This window comes from Triticum aestivum, chromosome 2B (assembly GCF_018294505.1).
Source record: "Triticum aestivum cultivar Chinese Spring chromosome 2B, IWGSC CS RefSeq v2.1, whole genome shotgun sequence".
Classification (NCBI taxonomy): domain Eukaryota; kingdom Viridiplantae; phylum Streptophyta; class Magnoliopsida; order Poales; family Poaceae; genus Triticum; species Triticum aestivum.
In genome coordinates, this window is record NC_057798.1 from 246,225,469 (window position 1) to 246,243,537 (window position 18,069).

Below are 18,069 nucleotides of genomic sequence, written 5' to 3' on the forward strand. Positions count from 1 at the left end.
ATGGACATATAAGATGCCGCCGTCACAGATGTCCAGTGGCGAAGCTACACCAAAATTCCGAGGGAGGAGGGGGGGGGGACACAAAATGTTATCATTTGAAGTGGAAAAATACTAATTTTCCTTCCAGCTAAGAACTCTATTTTTTCCCCTTCATAGAATTGTGGAGCCGGGGCCCCAGCACTACACTAAGCTCCGCCAGTGCAGATGCCCTCTAATTTGTTAAATGATTCAGATTTACCTAGAACAACATCCGCTACAGGTTGAACTGGGGGAGAATGCCGATGAAGAAAACATGAAAAAAAGAGTATTTAGATGAGGCTCATTTTTTTGACCTGATTTATAAAAGGTTTTCTCATCATTTTATATTGATTCAGTCGTTTGGGCTTTATCTAGGAGTACATGTTTTGAGAGTGTTTTGGTAGTGTCGACGGCCTCCTCCTCCGAAACCGAAAAAAATTCTATGAAACCAGGTCTCACGAGTTAGCAGGTGAGACCCATCCTAATGAAGGACACGTGGCATTCACAAATCACAAAGCATCTACCCCACCCCATCAGATAGGGAGTGGGGTAGATGCTTTATGATTTATGAATGTCACATGTCATCCATCAGGGCGGTCTCACCTGATTTATATGAGACCTGGTCTCATATAATTTTTTTCATCCGAACGGTCTCATATAATTTTTTTCATCCGAACCCAAACCCAACCAACCCAAAGCCGTTCCGAGGCAGGGTTTTGCTCCCGAGTCCCCCCAAACAATGGCGGCCTCTCGAGGTCTCCTCGGCCGCCGCCTTCTCCTCCTCCTCCGCCCCAAGATCCCGCCTCTCTCCCCACCCCACGGCCTATTGCGGGGAGAAGCCCCCATGCGGCTGCTGCCGCCGCGGCCCTTCGGTGAGTGGCGGCGCGCGTTCCACGACGGGCGGCCGCGCGGGCCGCTGTGGCGGAGCAAAAAGCTGATTGGGAAGGAGGCCCTGTTTGCTATCCAGGGGCTGAAGCGGTTCAAGGGGGACGAGGAGAAGCTGCGGGAGTTCATCAAGAGGCACGTGGCGCGGCTGCTCAAGGCGGACAAGCTCTCCGTGCTCGGCGAGCTGGAGCGCCAGGAGGAGGTCGACCTTTCTGTCAAGGTAAGGAGGCATTTCTGCTCCCCTATCTATCTTTGGATTTGGTGATTTATCGAGTGGAGAGCAGCTGGATACTGTCTAATGTAGGCGAACCAGAGGAACATTTCATACATTTAAATTGGACCTATGGTGTTGCCATATTCGACCTATGGTCTCCCCGTCTTCAATGAAGTACCAAAATGTTTGTTACTTGCTTGAGATTGATGGATATAGTGAGATGTGTTAAATGAATTCGAGAAGTGATTGGGGAAAATTTCAGTATTAGGATGTCAAGGCAAAATTTATTTAGTCAGTGGGGCTACTGGTTGTGTTTAAGTAAATTTGTCAAAAATATCGGCTGCTATTGTTTGATAAGGGTGAATTTATGCTTTGAGGAATGGATTTGTACCCCTAAATTAGATTTCCTTTTCATGGCCAAGGTGGAATTAGTTGTGCCCTAAAAGGTGGGAAATTAGCTTATTGGGGTGGACAATTTTCGTGATCACCCAGAATAAATTAAAAATGATCCCTCTTATGGTTCAAGAGAAAGAGGCTGTTTTTGGTGCCTTACGAGACAATTGCTATATATAGACTCCCTGATATTCTTTTCCTTTCTTCCCTATCAATCACACTTTGCTTTATTTTTTGTTTTATTTATTTTCATGGCGCTAGATAATTTTGTAAAACCTAGTAACACTCATAGTGTGTGATCTCCTTTTTCGTATGTTTGTGCATGTTTGATTGTGTGAACATATGGGTCTGGTTGATTATGTAAGGTGGTTCCAAATTTGGAGTAGAGGCCGGTAGGCTTCAAGTGAGTAGTATAAATCTTAATGTTATTACCCTAAAAAAAATCTTATTATTATTTTCACTACCTGAGTGGAGTGTGCACTCATAAGAAAACCATACACTAATGTCTGGGTAGTCAATTAAGTTTGCCAACTCCAGGGAAATGTTTGATTATTGTCCTTGATTTAATATTATTGATTGTGCTACTTATCATATTCTAATTAATCAAAACTAAACAGAAAATAATTGTCACAACATTGAAAATGGATGGAGAACTGCAATACCGAATATAGCAATGTACAATACGTCTCATTTCTTCATGTCAATTTGAAGGTGATGTTTTCTGATGCTTGCCATCATTTTCTAAACATTTGTCTTGCAGATGTTCAGGATCATACAAAAGGAGGACTGGTATAAGCCAGATGTTTACATGTACAAGGACTTGATAATTGCTCTAGCCAAGTGTAAGAAGATGGATGAAGCAATGGATATCTGGGGGAACATGAAAGAGGAGAACCTGTTTCCCGACTCACAGACTTATGCTGAAGTCATAAGAGGGTTCTTGCGATATGGTTCCCCATCAGATGCAATGAACATTTATGAGGACATGAAAAGATCACCTGATCCACCAGAGGAGTTGCCTTTCAGGGTATTATTGAAGGGTCTTTTACCTCATCCACTATTAAGGAACAGAGTGAAGCAAGATTTTGAAGAGCTATTCCCAGAGAGGCATATCTATGACCCTCCAGACGACATATTTGGAATGCACTAAGGTTGAAGTTTTTATAGCCACATGGACCTGCTGAACTTTAGATTTAATCCGACCAGCCAGTTGCTTGGGTTATTTGATTACCTGCATCACAAGAATTCAGAATTTGTGAGGTGATACACAGGGAAGTTGTGGATGGTAATGCTTCATGGAGAAATAAAAAGATTTCTGTGTTGCTCGGATTAGTTGTGTCTATGGTTACACAAAGTACATTGTTCAGGCGATCTCCATTTATTCACTTCAGCAACTGCCACTGCGTGTCCCGTAATCCAGGATCTTGTGAGGTAGTGGGATGTAACATTCAACTGTTGGGTCCACTTGTATGATTAGGTTGTTAGAGTAGTACACTGCTCACTTTTCATGCTGTTCCTTCCCTAACCGCTTTAGAAACCAACTTTTGATGAACATGAACACATCTTTTTGCTGGTTATTATGAACTTCTGATTATGGTCAAGTGAAGCACTGAATGACTAGAGGCTAACAGAATAAAAGTGAAGCAGATGTATTGAAATGGCTAGCACAAAGTGCTCATACTAAAATGATGATGAAGCAAATGGAGTAGCTATGTGCACTAACTAGTGACCATTTGTTCATTTACGCTTTTGGACGTTTGGTTTGTTTTGCAACCTACATGTTCCTGTTGTCAAGTACTGTGTCAAACAAATATGGTTCTTTGGCCAGGTTTTGTGCTGTTGTACCATCTGATTGATGTGCTAATTATGCTGCAGAACCCTAACAATCATTCATTCCCAACCATACTGATTATTGCCTAGCCAACTGAGAATCTCTTCTTGCTAATCAGGATCATGTTAGCGCTGTTTAGCTGCTTAGAGTTTGATTGTGAGAACCTGGGAGTCTGAACTCTGAATTTTGAGTTTGCTAACCACATGTTTCACGCGGTTGGGAGTCTGAACTCTGTACTGCCCAATGGTGGCGGAGTCACCGTTTTCAAAGTAAGCTGATAAGCTGTTAATAAAGCAAGAGAACTCTAGCTACTAGTGCTTCAAGTCTTCAGCATATTATGCCTCTTAATGATATTTGATGCTCAATATTTTTCTCTTCCTCTGCGTTTTTTATGTGATCATCGGCAGCAACATTGCCGTTGTAAAATCCGACGTCCACTGCAAGGAAGGTTCTTACCGGTCTGCAGACAGTACTGAGCGTTGCCACGACATGTTTTCATCTGATACTGAACCTGTCGTCTCGAGATACGTCGAGTTCCCTCCCGTTGACATCAGAGTTCAAGGCGGCAACTGGCAAACCAAGGTGTCAGGTTGATCACGTTGATTCACAGCAGCAGCGTCCTACAAATACAGTGAAAATAATCATTCATCTTGTGCCAGCTCTAACGGATATCTTATCTCAGTGATTTTTTTTTTGAGAAACCGTGAGGAGTGGGTGATACTATGTGGTACTCACTCCGTTCGAAAAAAATTGTCCCAAATTCGTCCCTCAAATGTATGTATTTAGCACTGATAAAACCACATATTTAAGAGACAAGTTTTTTCGGGCGGAGGGAGCATGTGGTATGCCGGTGTGGTGAAGTGCGACAACATGTGGCGGCACCGATAAAACCAACTAACATCTACAGTCGGATACATCAAATTTAATAAGATGGCTGCATGCATCATTATGATGCAGAGGCTGGGGGTACACCTCAATTTCCAAAAAAAAAACAGTCGGATACATCAAATCTGACCCCTCAAATGTCCATAGACATGTCCGGGCGCATCCACGAGCAATGATTAGTCACACCTTAAATAACCGTTTCCACAATAGGACACCTCAATTACCAATTCTCAAATATTAAGCGGAGCCCGTCCTGCTCCGTCGTGCCCATGTCTGACAGCTGCATCCACTCTTCGGAATGTTGCTGTGGTCACCGACGAGGTAGAGTAGAACATGGGACACACACCGGCTCACGGGACTCGAGGCGCCAACGTCCCTCATGCCCTCGTCGCCTGCACGTCGCGCGGTCGATATGAGGTCGCGATGGATCCGTTGTGGCTGGAGAATGACACGTCCACCATGACCGCGCCTTCTGTCTCTCATAGTGGGCATGCCACACCATACCTTCAGCGGACGGGCGGCGCGCCGACGAAGGGGTTGCACGTCCACCATGACATTCAGACGTTAGAAGGAGGGCACCGTCTCCAGCGAGGCGGCGACGTCGCATCTAGCGTCAGATCCATGGGCCATTTGGGCAGACGCGGTTGATTCCCGGCGGATCAAGTCCGGCCGCTGTCGGGCATTCTCCTCATGGGTGTGGTGGAGCGCGATGCGGACGTCCATCTGCTCCTCGGGCTTGACTGGGATGAGGTCCCGATTTGTAGATGGCTGATGGAGGACTCGAATCTGCTTCCCACCATGCCAGAGAAGACCGAAGATCCGCGGAAGTGAGCTTAAGGGCGGAGGGGAGGGTAGTGGAGTGGCTAGCGTTTGGTCCGCCAACCGAATGTGGACGAATATATGTGGGGTCGGAGTGGATCAAAGTGGGCCAGATCCGCGTGCGGACGCGCCCGTGCAACTCCATATCGTCATAAATTTGGGCTATACGCGAGGGGGTGTCGGTCAGCCGGAATGCTTGAGGCCGGTTTAAGAAGCCCGACTATTTCTTTTTTTAACTAATCAATGACTGGGTTGTCCGTTTAGACGTTTAAGACAGATACGAGGGGGGTCGATCAGCCCGCATGTTTGAGGCCAATTTAAAAAAGTCTGGTTAGTTTTTTTTTTTACTGATTCAATGACCGGGCCGTCCGCCTATGTGTTTGCGGCGGATATGAGGCGCTCGGTATAGATCAGACCGCCCACAGTTACTACTCGGTGAAGAGTAGCAGTAGCTGGTCTTGTAGCTTGCCCACGCGGGGGCTCCAACCATAACCATCGATGGATGGATTGATCCTTGCTAGCATGCACCGGGCACCGGCCACAAGTTTACACCAACATTTGGTCTAAGATACATGTAGAGGACCCATATTTTCTGCAAGATGGGTACATGGTTTCTTATTTTCTTCCTCTTCATGGCCGCGACTCACGAACAAAGGTGAGAGGAGTCTCCAAAAAAAAGGGACGAGACGAAGCGGGCGACCATGCGCACACAAGCTAGAAAAATCAGATCCAACCGTACGAGAGGAAAGCCCAGCGGAGCAATTCATGCCACCACGGTTACTTTACTTGGGCCATGGGCTTCCCTGCTGTGGGCTTTACTGGTGCGGTGGGGGGAGAAGGCACCACAGGAAGCGAAACGCTTGGATTAGTCCCACCTCGCCCGGTCAAGGTAAGGAGGTCAGCGAGCGGGGCTACATAAGAGGTCGGGTTGTGAACATGGAGAGGCACGCAGCTGCGTGGTGAGCACAAAGCGAACTATTCTTTCGCCTTTTACTAAAGAATACCGTGTGCACGCCACACTAAGCAGCATACCTTAATTTTTGAAGGGTGTCTTCTCTTTGTGAGAAGGCCCCAACAATTCTGAATTTTAAAATTTTATGACATTTGGCCATCTTTGCTGAATGTTTTCAGTGTGTGTTCCCTGTGAGAAGGCCCCAACATTTCTGTATTTTAAAAGTTTCCTCATATTTGGATGGCTTTGCTGAATGTTTTCAGTGTGTGTTGAATTCTGGAGCAGTCTAGGTCACCGGAGGAATGCAAGAAAGGCACTAACAGTTCAAAATTTTATGTGACCGCTTTCTGCTATCTCTATGTGAGAAAGACTGCAATTCTAAGTTCCCCAGCTGACATGAGTTGATCCTCTCCTCTGGCACTGCTGAATGATCATCATCACCGCCTTCTTGATGATCTACAAGCATGAAGGTTATTGATGTTTCGATGTTCACGGCGTCTGTCAATGAATATAGCCTTGTGAATATCTTCAGTTGGCTATAATCATTGCCTGTTTCATGGTGTTGGGAGACCTGTACGTGCCGTTTCAGTGACCCCTGGCAATGGATGGTGCACCGGTCAGAGGGGATTCTGGTTGCCGTGCTAATTATGCTGCAGAACTCTAACGATCTTCCCAACTCTACTGATTATTGCCTAGACAGCAGTGACTTATAATCATTTGAGAATCTCTTCTTGCTAATCAGGATCATATTAACGCTGTTTAGCTGGGTAGAGTTCGATGGTGAGAACCTGGGAGAGTCTGAACTATGAAGTGCTTAGCCTAGATCAATCATCAATGGTGTCGTAAAATGAATCCTAAGTTTAGTGCAAAGAAGGTTCTTACCAATCTGCAGACAGACAGTACTGAGCGTTGCTGCGACATGTTTTCATCTGATACTGAACCTGTCGTCTCGAGATACGTCGAGCTCCCTTCCCTACCGTTGACATCGGAGTTCAAGGCGGCAACTCGCAAGCCAAGTTGTCAAGTTGGTCACGTGATACACAGCAGCAGCGTCCTACAAATAGAGTGAAAATGAGTACAGTCATCGTGCGCCACTTGTAATATCTTACTGTATGTCTCAGCGCCTAATCGCGGAATCTCTCTCAGATCACCAAGACGAGAGAGACGACCTGCTTCTCATGGAGATCTTAACAGACGCCAGCACCTTGACGGGCCAAGTCGTCTGTCCTAAAATACGCCATTTTTTTGTCGTGATAAGCAGGTTAATCACGCCAAACAAGATCATTCATATTCAAACGAGAGATCGTTGGTATTCAAACGAATGACAGCCCACTCTCGCTGTCCGGGTGGGAAAACAATCTGAGCAATCTCAACTGGACGACGACGCCGCATCGATCGGGAGATCTCGGCGGCTTTAGTTTTGGTTGCACGAGGGGGTTGGCTGTCGGTCGCGAGCTGGTCGGTCGGTCCAGTTTAATCGTGCGCGGGGAAGCTTCATCTCTCCAGGCAGGTTCATCGTGTCAAACCTAAATTCCTTGGTGGTGCGGTTCGATTCGCCCACGCATCGGTCTTGTCCTGCTGTCCACAGCTAAATCTCGCTGACCTTTGAGCTCCCATAATTCGATCCACAAATCAGAACGGGGGCATGAGTACTCCTCAACCTTTTTCTTTCTCTTTGTATGTATAAAACTGTACTCCTCCTTGACTAGATTCTTGCATCAATCTAACTATGGTTCAGAGTTGGGCACATTCAGATTATGTTGCCATATTTCCGTTTCGTTTTCTTCTTCCACGAAAAATGACTAGTAGACGTATCTAACAGCATCGAATTGGAGACAATTTGGTACCGGGCCAGTGAAACTACCTGGCCCTGGTATTCGAGACAATCTGGTTATCAGGCGAAAATGTCGGCCGGAAGAGGAGGGGGAGTGGTTTGTGCTTCGTTTTGACTTGCCTTCTTCGGACACAGCGGTCAGAACCCAGAAGCTTCTGCCCTAGAATGCAGATTTTGTGAGCTTATGCACTCGGGCCTCACTATCCTAACACTCCAATGATGCTTTGAGATCTGTGCTACACAACTACCTTATTACATGGAATTTTCTTTTTTTTGTTCCTCTCATATAAAACATGTCTTGAACTTCAAACTTTGCAGTACAACATAACTTTGTAACTAGAATGTGAGATAAAACTTTCAGATTTTTTTGTCCGACATAAATATGAAAAATAAGATTTTTTAATCAAATAAATCTCATTTTGTATATTTATGTTGGACCAAAAAATCTGTAAGTTTTATCCCACATTCTACATAGAAAGCTTTGTTGTGCTGCAAAGTTGAAGTACAAAATACATGTTCTATATGAGAGAAACAAAAAAGAGAAAATTATTTGCACGAATCGTGATGCAGGAATGAGTGGTTGGATAAGGAGTACCCGGATGCATAGGCTCTAAAACATGTTTTCGTTCTGCCCTACCTCTCATCCTATCTTCACTACTACAACGAACCTTCTTCAGACACAGCAGCCAGAACCCAGAAGCTTCGACCTCTCATCCTATCTTCACTGCATCGAGCAGAATGGCATCTCTGGAGACCAGATGAGCCGACGAATTCAACAGCTGTATCCATGGTTTGTCTCCTGCTGCTGCTTCACGCCAACACGTAGGAATGAGAAGTATTCTGAGGGGCGTATTAAAATTGGGAGCTTGTCTAAGCTCTGTCCGGTGTCGCGCTGCACATGGAGTGTCATGCTGAGGAGATACACCATAAACAATTAACGGGAGCATCTGAACTGAAATGTTCGCACATATGGCTAGAGGTTCCTGATCATAGTTATACTCCATGGAAATCATTAGTTCTTGTTTCCATCATACTCTTGTTGTTTTGGGGGTTGCACAAATATTCTCTCGCTCCATGATTTCTTCCGCATAAATGAGAGAATCCAACATGTATTTTCGGGGCTATCGTATTCCAGCATTGCATAGTGTTTAGACCACCCATCATGGATGCATTGAACATTCTAAAGGGCAAACTGAACCCTAACTGTCGAAACATATGCTACTCCCTCCGATAAGTTGTACTAAAGCAACATCAATTTTTAATTTAATATGGATCAGAGGGAGTAGCATAGTTTCGCTGCTAGTTTCTATCCCCCATCCTTTAATATTCGCCGGCAATAGGAAGAGGGCCAGACGATAATCCCAACTATGACTGATCAGACACAAACCTCACAACTTCCCCCACGGAGCCGTATCTGACTAAACTTCATTAAACGAAGATGTAACCGGTGAAAAAGAAAAACGTCGCAATGCCATTCCCTCCACATGTAGAAATGATGTTGTTTATAACAACGAACATCTTCTCCTATGCAGGTTATTTACTGTTGTACGCACTGGCTTCATATGTGATATTGCACTGCAACAAACAGAGTACCGACTGTTGTTTACGGCAGTGCCTATGTGGTTAGAGTGGATGACCAGGGAGCTTATTACCCAACATGAGTGACAACATAATCTCTGAATCGGGCCACCACCTCCATCAACATATGCATAGTACCGGTCTTATATAACTTTACTCTTGTCATTGTGTCCTTATTTTGAGTTGTCAGATCGTTGGTTTTGGCTTTGTGCATCCTTATTTTACGTTACTTTGTATAGCTTGATGCTACATTATAATTTAATAAAAAAGAAAAATAACATTTTCATAATTTCCTAGTATAGGTTCAGCCCAACTTTCACCAACCTCATTCCAAACTGAGATTTGTACATATCTCCCCACCAATGATACCACTCGGAGTAGGGCGTGGCTAGAAATCAGTCAGCTGAAAATTTTGTTTGAGGTCAGTCGATTCTTGAACCGTTGGGTGCGAAATCAATGGCCCACAATCTTTCTTCAACCTCCCGACACATGTCCTTTCTTGAGCCGCCAGCCACCACCAGCCAAACCGCCGGCCCCGCCCGCCCGCGGCTAGCGGCGCACCCGCACTGCCTCGCCGCCCCGCCCTCCCCGAAACCACTCCCCACCGCCGGTCCTCCGCCGCTCCGGCCATCCCTCTAGGCCCCCCATGCTGAGCTTTTTCTCCGGCGAATCCCCACACCACTGCCCCACCACCGCCCCCCCCAAAACCGTCCACCACCGCCCCCACCCTAAACCCTATTTGGCAATCCAAGGGAAAAGGAATGGGAGTTAAATGCTAATTCCCTTTCCCCATTTGAATTACCAGGCCTCCCCAGTTAAGTGATTTGAGGGAGTTTATTACATGAATTCCCATCCCTATTCCCCCTTTAACTCCCATTACCCCCGAAACAATCAAGAGATTAAAAGTCTCTACAGCGAAAACTCCCATTCCCTACCCCAAACCCCCTCCAACCAAACACGCCGTAAGATAAATACTGGGGTGATGACGGCGAGCCCCTTCCTTCTCTCCGGCGAGGCCCTCCCTTCTCCTTCCTTCATTCAAAAATCGATTGATACCGAATTCGAATCAGCTGAGTGATGTGTAGCTAAACTGCTCGGAGTACATCGGTAAGCAACACATTGTACACTTTCTCAGAGATGCAGCAGCAACGTGATGCTCCCTTTGAGTTTAGTTTTGTACCCAATCAAGAAATACCTTCAAACGGCATTTCCAATTCCCCCCTATTTAGCAGCCATGTCAGAGCTCCAGGTCTGCGAGCTGGGGTTTCAGATCACCTTCCTGCCCCCAAAACCATGTCAACAAACTGCTGAACACTAGGCTCTGCACCTGCATGCTGCTCCGTCCAAGACCTCCCCTTCTCCCTGGACGCAGCTGTAAGCTGACTTGCCCGCATGCTGACTTTTTCTACAACATTCAGAGAGATTCTCCATCCAGAATTCCAGATGTCAGTTGCTCATCGCACCCACGCCCAATGATTCCTAGAACAGCAAAACTCACCACCCTCCAATCATTTTTTAGGAGCCACCAGCCACGCGACTGACATTTCCCCCCAGCAAATCAAGATCCGTAAAGAGTGGGCGCGCGCATGCACGCGAGTCACAAATATCAAACTGAACTGAACCGCAGAACGGCACAGCCAGGCCGTCTCCTATATAAGAGCCCCTCCCGGCCGTCATCTTCTGCACAGCAACACCAAGGCAAGCACCAAGTCCACTCCTCCACAGCTAGCTCTAGCTCCTTCCGTCTCCTACATACAAATCCATTCCGTGGATCGATCTCTCCGACGATGCCTCGGCTGCTCCTCTTGTGCCTGGTGTCCAGCCATTTCGCGGTGACCGCCGTCATGGCGCGGCAGTTCCCCGTCTTCCTCGTCGACGGTGGCGCCATGGCAGCAGACGCCCCGTCTGCTTCTGCTTCCGATGCCTCGCGTCTGCATAGGCACTCCCTTTTGGAGTCCAGATTCGCAGGGTCGCCGATGGGCTCGTCTGACCACGGACTACGGCACGGCCCCTTCGACAGGCACTTCGCCGGGGGCAAGATCATACTCGGCGGCCTCGCGGTGGCCATCATCGCCGCGGTCTTCTGCTACATCCGCATCACCAGGGCCAAGAAGATCGTCGAGCCAAAAACTTAGACTTCTTTCTCTTCCCTGGTTAATATCATACCTTGAACACTTCCTTTTCGTCTTTCTTTGTAGCGAGGACATGACATGGGGAAAAAACAAATGTAACCCACGTAGATTTCGTTGTAACATGCAAAGAACAGTTAATTACCGGCGATGACTGATGACACAGCGTGATTCGTCTCATTTCTTGCAGGTCCAGTGTGCTGTGTAGGCCTTGCTGAAATCCTTTTTTCATATCTCTGATGTCTGGAATCATGGTGTGCTTGGATTAAATGCATGAGTGAACGATGCATGTCAAGTTCTTATCATTGGATGGTTAAGTAGTAGTAGTAGTCCTCTTTGGGTTGAGTATTACTTTATAAAGGGCCTATAGTTGGACGGTGGTGAGTTGCCGTCCTAGAACCTAAAAGATATGTTGCTTCTGATCTACTCCCACCGTTCCGAATTAATTGTCGCACGTATGGATGTATCTAGTTGTATTTTAGTTCTAGATACATCCATTTCAGCGACAAGTAATTTGGAACGGAGGGAGTAGGAGTTAATGCAGGCATGTGATCTTCTTATCAGTTGCTCCTGAAAAATTAGCTATCTATTAGAAAACCCTAAACTTCAGCTAAACCCAGTTTAAATATTAATACTGGTAATTTGAACTCCATTTATCAGAAGCATTTGAAGTATTTGTCTAAGAAGCTAGCAAATCAGATTTGTGTCTGGTATTATCTAACTTTGCTCCATTATAGGCAGATAGCACCACTTAATTATCAGTAAGGAAAAGGTGGCACCAGAGTTGCAGGATCTGGATGGAGTACAACACATCCATCTGTTCAGCTACAACATGTGCAATAATTCTAGACAACTAACCTACCTAGCTAGTTCTGCTTTCTGGTAACGAGGAGAAGATGGACTGACTCGATCAAAATGCTAGCACGGTTGCTTTTTAGTATCTTCTTAACCATCATTAGCCTTTCTGTTGGGTCACTAGTGTTGAGTAAATAGGCAGTTTTTCGATTAAATTAATCCATGAATAAATCATGAGCATGACATGGACAGCATTGATAACATACTGATTATGAACTAACAGAGCATGTACTACGCATATAGTAGAGACATCTACGCATACCGCTAGTACTGCTACAACTGAAAGAAACACGAGAGGGATAAGCGATGTATACCCTCCAATCGGCCACGCGGTGGTGGTGGCGGTGACAGCAGCCGCGGCATCCTCGGCGGCCTTCTTGTCGGCCTCGGCTTTCTCAGCGGCGGCACGGTCGGTGTCGGTCGACATGGTGATGATGAAGGTGATGCGGACGTAGATGAACAGAAGCGAGCAGTCGCGTAGTCGCTACCCAAAAACCTAATCGCCCCTCTCCCCGTACAGGATCCGGAGAGGCGTGGTTTCGGAGGCCTGCTCTCCCGTTAACCGTGTACGCGGTGAACGGGACGGAGTCGCCGGCGGCAGCAGCAGCAGAGGAACGACGTGGGCGTGGAGGCGGAGATGCGTTCTGGTTTCGTGGCGTCTAGGGTTGGCAGCGCCCCACATATATATGTGCGGCCGCGCGTGGAGAGACATGGGCTGAACCCACGTCCAAGTCGGTAGCCCACGATCCGACGTCTCAGATCGTGGCCCCACCTGTCAAAGACTCTCCGTTCCTGACCGGCAAAAAGAAGCGCATAGGAGTGAGCTCGGCTCGGCTCAATCCCGCAACCCGCGGCGCGTCGTGACGAGGCGTGGCGTGGCGTGGCGAGGCGAGCGGAGGAGGAGGAGTGCGCGAGGGCCTCATCTCTTCTCAAGCTCCAATAGCATGAGGGAGAGAGTCCCTTATAAACCACTCCAACTCTCCTTCCACTTCCAAGGTGGGACTAAACTTCCCACACACCTAGTGCCATATAACCCACATGGGCCCTTAGAGATTTTCAGAAATTGCAATATGGGCCTAGAGCCCGTCTCAGATTTCAGCAATCCCCCACCAGATCTCGAGGGCCCATAGTGTCCTCTGTTCCAAATACTGTTTTGATATACTAGTGTTTCAGTGAAGACCTGTTAAGGTTGAGCTTCACCTAGAGCAAGTAGCTACATTCCTTCACAACTGAACAATGGACTATGCCTTGAATTGTCAGTTTGGCGTAAAGAAGTTTCACCACATGTCTTACTAGTACTGGGCTGCCGAAGGCTGACCCCTCGGGTGGAGCATATAAGTCACACTCCTGGCCTATTCATGAGTTTACTAGAGATCACCCCAATCTCATAGACTGTGACTAGCAGTCGGGCTCACATAGGTGTGTTCCTCCAAAGATCGCTCTGTAGGATAGCATCTTGCTTATACATATAAGCCTTGGAACACATTAAGACAATAGTCATCCTTCCGTACAGTTTCCGAGAGTATTGCATCTCCAACGGAGTGGGTTAGTAAAGTTACTCTCCTCAGTTCACCACTGGCTTGTTTCCCCAGGTCCTACTTCACGGGATCTCCGATCACATAGGTTGGGTTACTACCATGGTAACTCATGTGGGTCTCATACCCATCTCCCTCGATGCACTATCTATCACTACACGTGATAGCCCTTTCGTAAAGGGATCTGCCAGATTCTTAGCCGTATGGACATAGTCCAACGCTATCACTCCGGAGTTTCTTAATTTTCTGACAGCTTTTAATCTCATTCTTATGTGTTTGGTGGACTTCATGTTGTCCTTTGAACTCTTCACCTTGGTGATGACAGTCTGATTGTCACCGTTCATAAGGATAGCCGGAACCGGTTTATCAACCAATGGCAAGTCCATCAAAAGATCTCGAAGCCATCTCGCTTCAACACCAGATGTGTCTAATGCCGTTAATTCTGCTTCCATTGTCGATCTCGTTAAGATCGTTTGCTTGCAAGACTTCCAGGAAACAGCGCCACCTCCAAGAGTAAACATATACCCAGTTGTGGCCTTCATCTCATCAGCATCAGAGATCCAATTCGCATCACTATACCCTTCAAGTACCGACGGGTATCCGGTATAGTGAAGTCCATAGTTCATAGTACCTTTCAGATAGCGCATAACTCTTTCTACAGCATGCCAATGTACATCACCCGGTTTGGAAACAAACCGGCTCAGTTTGCTCACAGCAAACGCGATGTCAGGCCTCGTTGCGCTCGCTAGGTACATCAGTGAACCAATGATTTGAGAGTATCTCAATTGATCTTTAGCCATGCCTTTGGACTTTCGAATCAACACGCTAGGATCATATGGTGTTTGAGATGGTGTGCAGTCCGAATATCCAAAGCGACTCAACACCTTCTCAACATAATGGGATTGCAGAAGTGTGATCCCACCCTCATTATCTCTCAGTAGCTTGATATTCAAGATAACATCAGCCACACCAAGATCCTTCATCTCAAAGTTCTGAGACAGAAAGGACTTAACCTCCTCAATGACTTTGAGGTTGGTTCCGAATATCAGTATGTCATCAACATACAAGCACAGTATAACTCCTTCGCCCCCACCATGGCGATAGTACACACATTTATCAGCCTCATTAACAACGAAACCAACAGATGTCAGAGTTGTATTAAACTTATCATGCCATTGCTTAGGTGCTTGTTTCAGGCCATATAAAGATTTTATCAACCTACACACCTTTCTTTCCTGACCATCTATCACAAAGCCATCAGGCTGTTGCATGTAGATTTCCTCCTTTAGCTCTCCATTTAGAAAAGCCGTCTTAACATCCATCTGATGGACGAGAAGACCATGTGAGGCCGCCAACGAGAGTAATACTCGAATGGTGGTCAGTCTAGCCACAGGTGAATAAGTATCAAAGAAATCTTCCTCTTCTTGCTGGTCATAGCCCTTGGCCACAAGCCTAGCCTTGTACTTTTCAATCGTACCATCGGGCCTAAGCTTCTTTTTGAACACCCACTTACATCCCAGTGGTTTGCAACCATAGGGACAGTCAGTGATCTCCCATGTCCCGTTAGCCATGATGGAATCCATCTCGCTACGGACCGCATCCTTCCAGTAGTCAGCTTCTGGAGAGGCATACGCTTCTGAAATAGAAGTGGGAGTATCATCCACGAGGTACACGAAGAAATCATCACCAAAGGTCTTTGCAGTCCTTTGTCTCTTGCCCCTACCAAGGGTTTCCTCGTCATCCTCCTCGGGATTTTCATCATGTGTTTGTTCATAATATTCCATAGGGATGGCAGGTTCAGGAGTCTCCTCAGATTCCTGTCTAGAAGTGCTTTGCATATCTCTCATAGGAAAAATATCCTCAAAGAATGTAGCATCCTTAGACTCCATAATTGTACCGATCTTCTGGTCAGGTACCTCAGATTTCACTACTAGAAATCTATAGCCAACGCTGTTCTTAGCGTAGCCCAAATTAATGCAGTCCACGGTCTTATGTCCAAGCTTACGCTTTTTGGGGATCGGCACGTTGACTTTCGCCAAACAGCCCCAAGTGCGCAAGTACGAGAGTGTCGTCCTTCTCTTTGCCCATTTCTCATAGGGAGTGATCTCACTATCCTTTGTCGGAACTTTATTCAGGACATGACATGCCGTCAATATAGCCTCCCCCCACCATGCCTTGGATAAACCCGATGTATCTAACATGGCGTTAACCAAATCAGTTAGAGTACGGTTTTTCCGCTCGGCAACCCCGTTTGACTGGGGTGAATAGGGAGGCGTCCTCTCATGAATAATGCCATGTTCCGCACAGAAGGAATCAAACTCACTCGAGAAGTACTCTCCACCACGATCTGACCGGACTCGTTTAATTTTCTTTTCAAGTTGATTTTCAACTTCTGCCTTATAGATTTTAAAGTAGTGTAGAGCCTCATCTTTAGTATTTAACAGATACACATAGCAATATCTAGTGGAATCATCTATCAATGTCATGAAGTATCTCTTTCCACCTTTAGTCAACACACCATTCATCTCGCAAAGATCAGAATGTATGAGTTCTAATGGTGCCAGGTGTCTCTCCTCCGCGGCCTTATGAGGCTTGCGAGGTTGCTTAGCTTGCACACATGAAAGGCACTTAGAACCTTTGGCTAAAGTGAAACTCGGGATTAAATCCAACTTGGCTAGCCGCGTCATAACACCAAAACTAATGTGACAAAGACGTGAATGCCAAACTTCAGATTCATTAACATTCGAATGAATATGGTTCACGACTTTATTACAAAAATCTGCGAGGGAAAGGCGGAACATCCCTCCGCTCTCATAACCTTTTCCAACAAATAGTCCATACTTAGTAACAACTAATTTATTAGACTCGAATACCAACTTAAACCCTTCTCTACATAGAAGGGAGCCACTAACGAGGTTCTTCTTGATGGCGGGGACATGCTGCACGTTCTTCAGCTGCACGATCCTTCCCGAAGTAAACTTCAGATCGACCGTGCCAACACCATGAACAGAAGCACTCGCGCCATTCCCCATCAATACGGACCCGTGGCCTGTGACCTGGTAAGAAGAGAACAATGAAATGTCAGCACACACATGAACACCTGCACCTGTATCCACCCACCAATCGGTAGGCTGAAACACTGAAAAACAGTAAATAAATTACCGTACCCAGATGCACCATTCTCATTGTTGCTCACAATCATGTTGACAGACTTGGAGTCCTGTCCTGACTTCTTAAACTTGTTTGGGCACTTGTTGGCCCAATGTTCAGCCGAACCACAAGTAAAGCAGCCCTCATCCTTCTTGTTCTTCTTGAAGGTCTTCTTACCCTTCTTCTTAAAGTCGGCAGTCTGTTGGACACCGTTCTTTCCCCTGGGCTTGTGGGAATTGGAGTTCTTCTGATGCACCATATTGGCCACAGAAGTTCCTTCGACCCCTTTTCCGTGCGAGTCCTTTGCCCTTGAGTTCTGCTCAACACTCAGATGGCCAATGACATCCTCCACAGAGAATTCACGCCTCTGATGTTTCAGAGTGGTGGCAAAGTTCCTCCAGGAATTGGGGAGCTTAGCGATTATGCAGCCCGCGACAAATTTGCCCGGTAACTCGCACTTAAGAAGCTCAAGCTCCTTAACAATGCATATTATCTCATGAGCCTGCTCCAATACAGGACGGTTTTCAACCATCTTGTAATCGTGGAACTGCTCTATAATATACATCTCGCTCCCTGCATCGGCAGCCCCGAACTTAGATTCGAGCGCCTCCCACAAGTCCTTGGCAGACCGCATATGTAAATATGCATCAACCAGCTTATCTCCAATCACGCTCAGAACTGCCCCGAGGAACACCACGGTGGCCTCCTTAAACGCCTTCTCCTGTTCAGGAGCGATCGTTCCTGTAGGAGTCACACCGGCGACCCAGAACACGTTCATGGCCGTGAGCCATAAGGTGGTTTTAGTCTGCCAACGCTTAAAGTACGTCCCCGTAAACGGGGACGGTTTCAGTGCAGCAGCAAAACCAGAATTCGAAAAACTCCTACAGATATTAGGTTTTTGGATTGTTGAGTAAATAGGCAGTTTTTCGATTAAATTAATCCATGAATAAATCATGAGCATGACATGGACAGCATTGATAACATACTGATT

General features: G+C 46.5%; 2 protein-coding genes and 1 non-coding gene across 3 annotated transcripts; all 3 read left to right on the top strand.

Annotated features, from left to right (window-relative positions):
* Window positions 1-690: 690 nt before the first annotated feature.
* LOC123044592 (protein THYLAKOID ASSEMBLY 8-like, chloroplastic) lies at window positions 691-3,101 on the top strand. The gene is made up of 2 exons (XM_044467379.1): window positions 691-1,123; window positions 2,271-3,101. The coding sequence occupies exons 1-2, from the start codon at window positions 758-760 to the stop codon at window positions 2,658-2,660; spliced, it is 756 nt and encodes a 251-aa protein (XP_044323314.1). The 5' UTR covers window positions 691-757; the 3' UTR covers window positions 2,661-3,101.
* Window positions 3,102-5,995: 2,894 nt separating this feature from the next.
* Window positions 5,996-6,115, top strand: LOC123047705 (U5 spliceosomal RNA). Its single transcript, XR_006423081.1, has one exon. It is a non-coding gene; the product is annotated as a U5 spliceosomal RNA (small nuclear RNA).
* Window positions 6,116-11,106: 4,991 nt separating this feature from the next.
* On the top strand, window positions 11,107-12,129 carry LOC123041148 (uncharacterized). The gene is made up of 2 exons (XM_044463844.1): window positions 11,107-11,562; window positions 11,729-12,129. Exon 1 carries the CDS (start codon window positions 11,197-11,199, stop codon window positions 11,542-11,544), a length of 348 nt encoding a protein of 115 aa, XP_044319779.1. The 5' UTR covers window positions 11,107-11,196; the 3' UTR covers window positions 11,545-11,562; window positions 11,729-12,129.
* The last annotated feature ends 5,940 nt before the right edge of the window (window positions 12,130-18,069 follow it).